Here is a 13,530-nt window from a genome sequence, read left to right as displayed (position 1 = left end):
CTCCCCTGCCCCTAGTACTTACCAGCTCAAGTAGTTGCTGCCCCCCACTGGAGCCACGGGGGACTGCCCAAATCATGAAAGCTCTCCATATCTTTTCTGAAGATTCAGAGAGCTTTGATTTGATTCGTACCTTTAAACTGGCCGCTGGATTTGGAGATTCAGCCACCGAATCAGGCTGAAGCTCCTCCAAATCGAATCACCACCCAAAGCTTCACACAGCCCTACCATATAGTCATTATATAAGAAGAGGTATCACCACATCTTCCTGTTCCTCCTACTCTGATATTCATGCTTGTAGTTGTCTGCCTCACCTCCAGAGTGGGTTGAGATTCTGGATCCCAAGTGGATGGAGGTCCTTCCTTTGCAACCTTGACTCTGATGTATGAACTTCAAGGAAGGTAGAAATTCTGGTGCATCTTACTTTCCCTGTGCACCATATATGGCTTCTAGGTCTCAAACTCTAGTAAATATGCACTTGAAATGTAGACATTATAGAATTTAGTGTACATATAGTTAAGGCTTTTTTTTTGTATGTGGCCAGTAAATATTTTCCACCTAGTCTTTAAATGGCCTAATAATATATGAAAATAGAGCTGATCTAAAATCAAGGTTCAGATCTTCAGAATCCTACTGAATTTTGCTAAAAAAATTACTGGGAGATACTACTGTTTTTTGAGCAAATATACTTCTCCACAGTTTAAGGTAATGAAATAGTTATATTCAGTGGAGACACTAGACATGAAGTCCACTGGAAAAGAAGAATGTGGACTTGAAAGAAATGTTATACTATTGTATTTAAACAAAACAAAACAAAAAAAGCAGATATAAAACAAATGATTTTCCTTCTGATTAGAAATATGGAAACTATATGTAATAGTTAAAATTTGTTATCTGAATAGGAAATGCCCGGATGCCTTCAAAGCAGCTTCACTGAATACTTCATTATTTCTTATAATTTATCCCCTTGAGAAATTAATACATTCACATCTTTAATCAGAGGATATCAAAGGACAACTGCCACTCTAAAGCTAGGATCATTATTGTTACTACTCCTAATAAGGTACACATTACAGTCAAAGATTTAAAAACAAAAAATCCCAAATATAAGGTTACCAAATTTTCAATTATTGTAGTTTTCCATTATATCACCGTACCTTATTGCAGTTTAATGTCATTATTAGAGGAACAGCCTGTTCCTGGTAATCAAAAGCATTCTCCTTTGTAATCACCCTACACTTCATTTAGCGAAGTCACAAGGCACAGTTTGTGACCTTAGTTTTGTTTTTGTCCTGATGATTTGTGATTTCACAAGTACTAGTACTGCCATGAAACATGGCTGAAAGAATCAGCTAGGAAAATAGTACTTCAAATTCAAAGACAATTTCTATTTACACAAACAAACGTGCGTGCACTCATGCGTGCACAAGCACATGCATAAACTGGTTGTTAAAATTCCATGGGAGGCAAATCTAAAGGAGAAAGGAGTCCAAGAGATCATATTAAGGATGCAAGAACAGGCCATCCCTATGTAAAGAAAAGTTAGTAAGTGCAACCAACGACAAGCCCAGCTAAGCAGCAAGCTCTTCAATGAGCTGAACAGTATGAATCAGTTAGTCTTTAAGGGTGCCTATAGCATGTGCACTGAGGCTACTCCAATGCACTATAATCATAGCATGTCAGAGCAGATTTGATTAATCAAGTCTGTTGAAATATGACATACTTGTAGAATACTGTTTTTTTGCCTCACACCCCTTGTTAACTGCAACTTAATTCACACCTTGGCCTTCTCGATTTTTCTCCCTGCAGACTTGTGAGGTACTCTTATGCTCATCCTCAGTAAAATAGCCAAGCGTCCATTTTTTTGTAAAATACCTTTTGAAGTTTCAGTTCACTGAAGAAGGTGAGGCAGGGTTCCTAAGGGTGCTTGTAGGCATGCAAGACTCCTGCTTTGATGTGCTTTAATTACCGCATGTTGAAGCAGACTCAATTAATTAAGCTTGCTAAGTAGAACACTCCACCAGCCTCAGCATCTCATGTATTCAGTCTCTACGCTTTGAAATGGCAGTGGGGGTGCTTTATCTAAAGCTCATCAAATGAGCTTCAGTAAAAGCACTCCTGCTGCCATTTTGAAGAACGGGATGCTGAATACACAAAATGCCATGTGCACTTTAATTAGAACCACTCTAATTAAAGCATTCCTCCCCAAACCCCTAGAGCATGTGTAAAAACAAAAAAAAAACCCATTAAGGTGTTTATACACCTTCTCTGGGAGTGGGGGGAGGCACTTCGATTAAAGCACTTGGAGCATCATGTGTATCACCATCCTTGCACTGAAAAATGGCAGCAGGGTCTTGTTGAAGCTTCTTCAGTGTGCTGAAACTTCCAAAGTATTTTAGATAAAATGGAAGCTTGCACATTTTACTGGGGATGAGCATAAGATTCTCTCTCAAGCATGCAGGGAGAAAATCAAGAAGGCCGAGGCATGAATTAAGATGAGTTAGCAAGGGATGTAAGGCAAAAAAAATCATTCTACAACTATGTTTAAAAAAGGGAAAGACCTAAAAAAGTATAAGTCCTTTCCTGAATGGAGAGGACAACTTACAAATGGACACTGCAGAGAAGGCCTCAGTATTTTTAGACTGAATTCTTTTTTTTTTCTTCTGTCTTTGCAAATAAGGTCAGCTACCAAATGATAAGCGCATCTGGCACCAATGACAGGGAAAGAGTTAAGTGGCCCAAAATAATGAAAGAACAGGTTGGAGATTACTTGGAGCAGCTGGGTATTTTCAAGTAAGTAGGGCTGGACAAGATTAATCTTTGGAATTGGAATCTTAAGGAATTGGCTGAATAATTGGTATTCCCTTTGAGAACTTGTGGACGTTGGGTGAAGTTCCAACAACCGGTAAAAGGGCAAATATCTTGCTCATCTTGAAGAAAGGGAAGGAAGATCTAGGAAATTATAGATTGGTCAGTCTAACTGTGATGCCTAGAAAGAATATGGAGCACTTCACTAAGGAATCTCTTTCTAAGTCCCTAGAAAATAACAAAGGTAATCACTAGCCAATAGGGCTATGCAAAGCTTTGGTCCCTGATTTGATTCGGCAGACATTCAGCCCAATTCGATGGCTGAATCTCCAAATCTGAATCAAATTAGGAGACCCTTTAATATCTCTGAGTCAAATTGGAACCCTCTGAATCAATTTGGGAAAGATTCAGTGATTCAGCCATAGACACAGCTTTAAATGTTTTTTCTACATACCTCAAGGTACCAGGCGGCTAGTGAATGCTGAGATGCTTGGGCAGATGGAGTGTCCTACAGGAGCAAGGGGGGCTCCCCAGCACTCTTGGCAGCAGACCCAGAAGTGGACCAGAAGCACTTCTGGGTCTGACAGGGAGTATGCTGGGTCCTCCCACAACACACACACGTGCACGCACACACACACACACACACCTCCCTGGCTCGATGACTGGTGCCTCCTGGATCTAGGGGGGGCACCTGGGATCCCCCTGTGGCAAGTTGCTGTTCTGGGGAGGTGCAGTGGGGTGGAAGTGGACTGGAAGTACCCCCAGGGAGTACTCCTGTGTGATGCTCCATCCGTCTCACCATTGCAGCATTCATGAGCCACGCCTGATACCTTGAGGTATGTAAAGAAGGCTGTGGCCAAATCGGTGATTCTCCAGATCATCATTGAATCTTCACATTAAAATTCAGCTGAATTGAATCAGGAACAGTTATCCGAATCAACAAATCGAATCACTGTCCCCGATTCAGGGCAAATCTGAATCCAAACTGAATCGGCCTGTTTTGGACACCTCTGCTAGCCAACACAGATTCACTAAGAGCAAATATTACCTAACCAAATTGATTTCCTTTTACAATGAGGAGATGGGTTTTCTGGATGAAAGAAGAGCACTTAATGTGTTATACCCCACTTTTAGCAAGTCTGTGGACACTGTCTCCCATGACATTTTCACTAGCAAGCTAAAGAAATGCAGTGTAGACAAATGTACTATAAACTGGATGCATAATAGATATCAACATGAATAGCTTGACATCTAATTAGGAGGAAATATCGAATACAGTTTCCCAGGGGTCTGTTCTGAGTCCAGTACTCCTTAATATCTTCATTAATGTTTTGGGGGATAGGGTTCTTGCCCAGTTAGCCAATTTGCAAATGATGCCAAGCTGGGTATAGTTGCAGGCACTGCAGAGGATAGGATTAGGATTCAAAACAACCTTGAGAAACTGGGAAAAAAGTCTGAAATTAATCAAATAGAATTCAGTGAGGACAAAATCCTGAACTTAGGTCAGAACAGCCGCATGCACAATTACAAGTTGAGGAACAACTGGCTAAGCTGCAATGCTGCAGAAAAAGACTTGGAAGTTATGGTCCACTACCTGCTAAATATGAGCCAATACTATGTTCTTGTTGCAAGAAAGCCAATAGCACCCTGAGCTGTATTAACAGAGCTGTTACTTACAAGTCAAGGGAAGTATTTCTTCCACTCCATTCAACACGGTGAAGCCTCATCGAGAGTACTGTTTACAGTTTTAGGCATTGTACTTCAAGAAATATGTAGATGCATTAGGGGTAGGCCAGCAGAGAGCAACAAAAATGAGTACAGGACTGGGAAATATGTTTTATGAGAAAAGGTTGCAATACCTATGATTATTTAGTCTGGAGAAGAAAAGACCAAGAGGTGATTTGATAATACCTGAAGGATGATTTTAAGAGGAAACTTTTCTCAGTGGCTGCTGGGGACAGGACAAACACAAACATATTTTTAAACTTCAAGTAGATAAATGTAGATTCATTATTAAGAACTTTCTCATTATGAAGGTGCTTATGCATTGGAAGATATTACCTAAAGAGCTTGTGGAATCTCTGTCCTTGGAAGTATCCAAGGGTGGGTTAAGCAGCTGTCTGGAATGGTTTAAAGGTTGAGCTACTCATGAGGAAGGGGTTGGACCAGATGACCTCTTGAGGTCCCTTTAACCCCTATTTTTCTATGAGTCTATGGTAAGAAAAGGACAGTACCATGTAATGTGTTTTGGTAGGTTACAGTTGTAAGAGTATCATCTGTGAATTTTACAGGAGTGAAGATCTTGGGAAGGAGAAACTGAAACAGCTATCTAAAATGCCTACATACTCATTTCATATGTGAAGCTGGCACTCATCCTGTATTCTATATGCTCTCTTGAACAGATGCTTTTGAAGCATAAAAGGAGTAAAGTGAGAAAAGGACCTCCTTTTAGTAAATAGCTGACTTCATCTTTGAATATAATATTACTTAAGGCACACAGCAGAGTTTTCAGTCAGGCCTCTTTTACAAGCAATTGATATTCTCTATAGCCTGTGCATAATGCTGTCTAGAGAGTTAGAAGGGTGTTAACATTTCATTACTCCTGCCATTGATTTTTCTCTACTTTCTTCACAACAAAAATCAAAATGTGACCTCTTATTCCACTGAATTAGTTCCAGAGCACTTGGCATTATTGACCCCCTAATGAAAATTAATGATGGCTTCTTTCATTCAGTCTCTCAAGTAGGCACACCAAGCATGTTTAAAAAAAAGGGTGAATGTATTTCTCACATTGAAGTAGAATAACACCATATTAAATAGAAAAACCTATGTAAATGCAACATTAAGTTCTCAAATTTAAAGGCACAAAGGTCATGAAATTAAAACATTATGGTCTCTATTGCATCATCAGGACCCAGTGCTGCAAAGACTTAAACATGTCAGTAGTCTCAGTCATGTGTAGTCAGTGAGACTATTAATGAGTAAAATAATACCTTAATTTAATTTGTGCTTAAGTATAATTTTAGCCCTCAATTTCTTCCATAGACAAATCCTTCCCCACAAGTATTTTCACTGAAGATAAAGGAAACCAGAGGATGCATAGCACAACTTTTCTGTCATCCTCCTTCTGGCCCCTTGTGTATGAGCTCAGGAAGCTCTTGCTGCCAGGACTTTCACAAATAATAAAGGCAAATCAACTGGCAAATCAACACATCTTTTACTGTTTCTTTCTATAGACAATAAGGATTATGATGCATATCTCTCCTATACCAAAGTGGATCCTGACCAGTGGAATCAAGAAACCGGAGAAGAAGAACGATTTGCTCTTGAGATACTACCAGATATGCTTGAAAAGCATTATGGGTACAAATTATTCATACCAGATAGAGATTTGATTCCCACTGGAAGTAAGTTGTGTTCACTTGTGTCTGTGCATGTTTCCTAAATGATAAATACCTACTGATGTATATATTGTGCTCTTTACCCTCCATGAAATCACAAAAATGCTGAATGTGCATCCCCTAAAATTAAACATTTTAAAAAAAATATCAGTGGTATTTTCACCAAAGTTAAGAGAGTTCTGGAAAGCCATGTATATAGATACAAAATGAAAGGATGTTGAAACCTACATCTTGCTGGGTTCAATGAGGAACCACTAATCTATGAAATTCCCAGGCCCTGTCTAAAATCTGAATAGAAATTCAGAATTCAGTCCTAAAGTTTATTCCAGAACCCAAACAAGAGATAAAACAGTCTTGTGTTTTAACACAACAGTCAGTTGATAACATTTGCAGTTCTGTGAAGCAATGCTACATAGCCTTGTGATTTATTAGTATTCACAGCAGGTAAGTGTGTGCTACAGCCACTGGAGATCTTCAGAAAAAGAAAGAGTGCTGATTAGGGTCTTTCCCCCAATTTACTTCTTTTTCGTGCTTATTTCACATAGTCCTGCCCAATTTTATTCATTGCTTTGCAAGCAGCTGTATTTCATCTTCATCTATCCAAGATAGACTTACAAGGGCTTCTAGTTACCAGGGTATTTGAATGTAATTTATTTTGTTTTTGTTTTTAAAGAAAAAGCACAACATTTGCCTAACCTTGTCAGTGCCTAAATTTACTAAGTACCTCCCTTTTTGACCTGAAAGCTCCCTAAGCACAGGCAGTTCTGTTTGTATGTGCCTGGAACTGCCCCAGTCTGAGCAGCCATAGTCTAAGCTAAGCCCCGTTTGAATCCAGAAACTAGGCAGTGATGTTTAGATCCAGTTTGCTAAGTAGCCTGAGCGTATGCCTAAATTACTCTGACTGGATTGAGTTCAGCACAAAGAACAGCACCCAGCATCAAAAGACATGACTAGAGAGGGAAGAAGTATTGGGGTTGGTACTAGTATCCCATCTGATAGCATTTATTTAATAACTTAAAGCATTCTAATGGGAAGTGGAAGAGTCAGAGTTCTAAGATTTCCACAGCCTTTGGGAATTTAAACAAACATCTCAAATTTTCCTGGGCAATGTCCTTACTACCAGACCACAGGCTATTCCCTGGGGTGGGAGAAGCCACTGTGAAAGACAATGAATACAAACCAGAAATAATGCAAGAAGAAGGGACTGGAACCTATGACTCCCTGCCCCGTAATGCTAAACTAGATCCATGTTCCTTGCTTATTCATCTTCTAGGCCTATGAATCTCAAATACATTGATGCACAGTAGTCCAGCTCCAACAGGGAAAGGTGGAAAATACTCTTTAGGGGGAATGTGAGAGCTGTGTTTGAGTCTCATCAGGCTGAGGGAGGTCTAGAAATGAGGGGTCCCCTTTCCTGAATTAGTGTTCTGATTACCAGACTATTACATAAAAGGCAGGAACTATAGCCAGCATAATTTATGTTACTCTGCTGTGTTTGGAGTTTTTTAAGTGAATCTTCCTCAGTTCCTTGGATAAGTGGTTGTAAACACTTCCCCTCAAGAGAGGTCTTAAGGAGGTCTTAATACAAGGGAAGTTAAGACATCTAAACTCCAAAGGATGGGAATTCAGGAATGCCTCTGTGCTTAGCATTGCCTGTTTTTAAGCTCAAGGCAGCTCCTTCTTCAACATGCTATTTTTTTTATCATATTTCTGAGGCACCTACTGTCCCCAGTAAAAGCCTATGTGCCTAACTCTGGGTTTTTGATTTAATTTTGGGGGGCCAGGCACACTGAACATTTAGCAAGTAAACATCTAGGTCCTCTGTTGGAGCTAGGCATTAGCCTTTTTAGCAGAGCAATGATGATAACAAAGATCCTTGTTCAGATGCAAATATGGTTACGTGTATAATGAAAAAGTCTAATGAACAAAGCAAGCTTGCATAAACATGATGGGAATTTAAATGAGTATGTGCATGTTCAACCTACTTTTAAGGGAAAGGAAAATTTAGCCCTTTTTCTACCAAGGCTACAAAGGGGAAGATGGTTACTTCCACTGATCTTGGATGGTTACTTCCACTGAACAATTGTCTTATTTTGTAGCCTACATTGAAGATGTGGCAAGATGTGTAGACCAAAGCAAGCGACTCATCATTGTCATGACTCCAAATTATGTGGTAAGAAGAGGCTGGAGCATCTTTGAACTGGAAACTAGGCTTCGGAACATGTTAGTCACGGGTGAAATCAAAGTAATACTGATTGAATGCAGTGAACTCCGGGGAATTATGAACTACCAGGAGGTTGAGGCCCTGAAACATACCATCAAGCTTCTAACTGTCATTAAATGGCACGGACCAAAATGCAACAAGTTGAATTCCAAATTCTGGAAACGTTTACAGTATGAAATGCCTTTTAAGCGGATAGAACCCATCACGCATGAGCAGGTTTTAGATGTCAGTGAGCAGGGGCCCTTTGGGGAACTGCAGACGGTTTCAGCAATTTCCATGGCTGCTGCCACCTCCACTGCCCTTGCCACTGCCCATCCAGATCTACGCTCCACCTTTCATAACACGTATCATTCACAGATGCGCCAGAAACACTATTATCGAAGCTATGAATACGATGTACCTCCTACTGGCACCCTGCCTCTTACCTCAATAGGTAACCAGCATACCTACTGCAACATCCCTATGACACTTATCAATGGGCAGCGGCCACAGACAAAAACAAATAGGGAGCAGAATCCAGATGAGGCTCACACAAACAGTGCGATACTGCCCCTCTTGCCACGGGAGACCAGTATATCAAGTGTCATTTGGTGACAGAAATGCAAGGGGGACCTCAACCCCCTTGAGTAGGAGCTAAGTCTGCAGTCTGGTGCCTGGAACTACATCCTCGACTGCTGCTGTTAAACATGCATTACAATCTATGAAATACGAGGAGAAACAGGGTCTTTCTTGTACATATGTTTTTGCAATTTCTTTGTAGCATCAGTCTTCCTGTTTTACCCATGTCTCTTGCCATTCACATCTTTGACTTTGTTTTATATGTCATTGGGATTTGTATATTGACATTTTTTAAATGAACAGACTGCTGTATAGATAGGAAAACTTTTTGCTTCATTAGTATAGTTTTAGATTTTTTTTAACATTTCTTGGGAATGCTTGGACACAGCTATGTTGATATCAGAAGCACCATCCATTTTGTTGGCCTGCCTAGCCTGATACATGAAGGCCATGCCTGCTGTAATTCACCCGCTGTGAAGAACATTTGTTCTTAGGAAGAAGCCCACCCATCATTCTGAACTCCGAGTTTCATTCCTTATCCCAAGACAGCACTCTACCCCTTCCCTTCCTTTCCCTTCCCTTATGATGGTCCCATGCTGGGTAACAATAGCCTGATCATCTAACATTTAACTCAGTAAATGCTTGTCAGTCAGTAAGATATACCCAATCTGTATCAATTGCTTCACAGTAACCACTGCAGAGTGTGTAGAAAGTAGAGTTTGTTTTTTGTTTTATGAATGAGTTGATTGTATCCCTTTTATATATATAAAAAACCCACCCTAATTTGCTCACTTCCTGGAAAAGTATGAATGTGATTGTGTTTGGGGTTATTTTTTTGTTTGTTGATTTTAAGCATTTGACTTTTTTCTTTTTCCCGATAATATTTTGCAAAAGAGCTTATTTGCAATTGTCAGGAAAGTAATGCAATAGGCAGTGAAGTACAGTAAATCCTGCTGGGATTTACTGTGATGGCTTCCAAACCAAAGGGGAATAGAAGGACAATATCAAATATGGTGTATCACATTGTATTATAGAAAATGCTATTTTCTAAAAAGTAAGAGCAAAATATTATTTTGCAGCTGATTATGGAGTCCCCTTGTATTTTAATGTTCCAATAACTGTATTTGCTTTACAATGATATATTCAGAGTTGAACATTCTTATTTCTTTTGTTTTAGCTTGTAACAATAAGTAAAAGTTTATTAATTTCAAGATGATTTACATGAGAACTCAGGCAGTAAAAAAAATTACCATGAATACCAACGAATATCAATGTTTTAAGAATAAGCATTTATTTATACAAAATTAATATTTAAATGAGACCTGGAAGTATTAAACAATTAATTTTATTGAATAAATAAATTAGTTTTATTTTTAATGTATGCATCCATCTTTGAGGAGTTGCAGATTACATGTGTACCATGGCTCCTAGGGAAGAAGTCACTGCTCACAGTTCAGATATCCTAAAAATTAAGAGTAAATGAGCTCACCAATATTTACATTTTAAATGATGCAAGAGTCGCTTTCCATTTTAGAAAATGCAGGGAGTGGGATTAAAATAAAAAAAATTAGGAGGCCAATCCTCTTTTTGTCTACCTGAAGCCAATGGGGCTTGGTTAGAATTCCCTATTGATGATTCACACCCTTTTGTTTTATTTATACCAGCAGAGAACTAAGGTCCCTTATTTCACTTCAAATATCAACAAATTGATACCCAGAACACTTGGGAACAGATTGAATGCCAGAACACAGAGATTTTAATTTATTTCAGTAGCTCATTACCTGTAGGGATTTTCATAACAGCTGACCAGTGTTGGCCAATATAATGGATGTTGTGTGAATTGTTCATTATTATTATCACTATAAAAGAAATACAAGTTATAATATTTTGGTCTCAGTAGGATGTGATTGGTCAAAATATGTAAACTGCAGTTTGGGGATGTTTGTCGGGGTAAGTCAAAATTGCCAGTGTATGAGGAAATAGCTATTATCATGTTGTAACAGTTAAGAAATCTCAATATCTACATAACAAGCTGAAGGAGCTTTGGGATGTGCACTGATTTTTGTTTCCTTAAAAATGTTTATTTCTCTGACAATTCACCCGGGTCCTTTTCTACAATCTGTTCTTTATTTCAGTGTCTGCCCCTGGATATCACTCAAATAGCCACAAAATGGAAATGAAGCTTCCAGGCCACATAAAATTTTAAGACAGCATTGCACATTTGGTCAGTTTCACATTCCAAGAAGGCTCCCATTTATTTTCTCTTATAGACATCTGTGGGTCAATAACGGTACTGAACTTCATTCAACTGGATTCCAAACTCCCCCTGAACAAAGTAAAATAAAGCAGTGCAACATCCTTTCACTTCCTCTTTTCCCTTTATATTTTTTAAGATGAAGATTGGGATGTGGAATTAATGTAGAGTCAAATAATCTGACCACAGTCACATTCTAGGCATTGGCAGATGTTCCTTTAGCTGCACTGGGAGTACTTTTTGTTGTTCAGTTTTTAGTGTAGATTTAAGCACTTTGAATAGCATGATTCAGGGATTGATGGATACTATTTGATATTCACACTACTTAAAAGTTTTTTCTTATAATGCTTTGTCATAATATTAAACAAAAACAGACAAAAAAATCAAGGAAATAAACAGAGAAGCTATTTATGGCTTTAGAAACATTCCTCCCAACTATTCCTCTTCTATAAACAGCTCTGTGTGAGAAACAGTGAAGGAAACTGTCATGTTTTCACGTGCTCTATGTTTGACAAAAGTTCTGTCAAAACACAAAATAAAAAGGAAAAAAACTTTCATTTGCCCTAGTGCTTAGGCTCCATCCTTTTTTGGTTTGAGATGTTCTAGTTTCTGATAATGAAGTCTGAAGTGTGCATGTAATAGCCAAGTACAAGTTTAGCCATAAAAATAGCACTTTATCTTGAAAAATTGTTTAGTGTAATGATTGGAGAAAATGTACTCTGTCTGGTCACCAGCGTTGGGTCTGTATGTGGATTCTATGCACATGAATTATCTAGGGATGGTGCTTCATCTTTGTAAAGCTCTCTATTGTCAGGTAACTCCTAGATATACAATGAAGGGACTTTTTCACCCAACAACAAGGAAACTTGTTATGAACAACTCCCAAATCACATGTATAGCTTTATAAAATGAGAGGACCACACATTATGCAGCTGATTATTTTGAAGACAAAGTGCATCTCTGGACCTGATTCTGCTTTTGGCTACACCAGTGTAAATCCAAAATAACTACTTCAGTTGATTAAATTAAATCAGAGTGAAAACTGATTTTGATGAGAAGTGAATCAGGACAAACCAATAGGAAAGGAATTTGAACCTATATCTAATGATGGAAGGACACTTGACTTGCATGGTTTAATCAAGGATGATCCTAACTTGAGCAAGAGACTGGAGTCCATGACCTTGTGGGGGCCCTTTCAGGCCTACTTTCCTATGATCCTATGAGGGAAGTCTTGGCCTGACTCAAGTCAATGGCAAAATTCCTATTGGCTTTAGGAGGGTCTCAGTTTCATCCAAGAAAATTCCATAGTATATATTTATTTATCAAATCACCAAGCTAGGGAGAACCTAACTAAAATTAAAAGAAGGAGCTATATAAATGTTTGGTGTTTGGGTTAAATATTTTAGCCTTAAATGCAAACTTTTTACAGTTTTCTCTAAGCACCCAAGTTGTGAAAACCAAGGACATATTACATAATGGGAGATAATCAGACTCTACATAATTAGGAAGTCTGTTATAGTTGCCTGATTAAAATGCACGAAGTTTTACTTGAATAGTGTGCATTAAGGACACATTTAAATTATAGATAGAGCAATGAGATTTGGCCTGATAAACAGACTTCCTTTTTTCTTAAATTAAAAGAAAAATATTGCCAAGCTCTTAAGCCCAGGGAGAATATCATTAAAATCAAAAGAAGGAAGTAAAAATTGCAACAATAAAGCAGACACTGATACAGTCAATGGAAACACAAGCCAAGGAAGAAGTGGGAGAAAATTGGCATATTTCCCCATTATGTTATGTCTCTGCCACAGAGCTCAGCGGCCACTTGGTCTGACCTACCAAAAAAACCCTGATTGTTGTATGCAGTGTCTTGGAAATGGATTCAAAGCAAAAATGCAGTCCTGCCTATCTGATATCGTGCTTTCTTTTCTGTAGTAATCCAGGAGCAGGTATAGTTGCTGCACAGCTGTACATATAGGAACACATGTTTAGTCAGCACTAAAATTTCTCCTGCACAGCTGGCTTACTGCATGATCCAGTGCAATTATTCTCATTATCTCCTTCCCCGTACTGAAGTCTATATCAGTATCTGGTTTTACCCTCATCATAACTGAGCTGGAGGTAGACTGAGCTGAACCTAGACAAACATAGGCAGTTTCATAACTAGCATTCAGTGTCTTTCTGCACAGTGGTCACTTCAAGTTCACTTGCTTTTGATATCTCAGTCATGGCTCCTGCTCTGCCAATAGCCCACTGAATGAAGGTGGAGGAATGGGCTTTCCATTGTC

At 38.8% G+C, this 13,530-nt stretch overlaps 1 protein-coding gene across 3 annotated transcripts in view; it reads left to right on the top strand.

Annotated features, from left to right (window-relative positions):
- Positions 1–11,803, top strand: part of IL1RAPL1 (interleukin 1 receptor accessory protein like 1) — a 1,334,031-nt gene extending 1,322,228 nt beyond the window's left edge. For all 3 annotated transcript variants that reach the window (XM_019529151.1, XM_019529150.1, XM_019529152.1), the window contains 2 exons: positions 6,042–6,212; positions 8,306–11,803. In XM_019529151.1, the coding sequence (XP_019384696.1) occupies positions 6,042–6,212; positions 8,306–9,024 (890 nt within the window). In that variant the 3' untranslated portion in view covers positions 9,025–11,803. The remainder of the gene's footprint in view (positions 1–6,041; positions 6,213–8,305) is intronic.
- Positions 11,804–13,530: the final 1,727 nt, after the last annotated feature.

Source organism: Crocodylus porosus, unplaced genomic scaffold (assembly GCF_001723895.1).
Source record: "Crocodylus porosus isolate Cpor-Errol unplaced genomic scaffold, CroPor_comp1, whole genome shotgun sequence".
Classification (NCBI taxonomy): Eukaryota; Metazoa; Chordata; order Crocodylia; family Crocodylidae; genus Crocodylus; species Crocodylus porosus.
The sequence above is the reverse complement of the archived record's forward strand: the minus strand, read 5'-3'. Positions and strand labels throughout refer to the sequence as shown.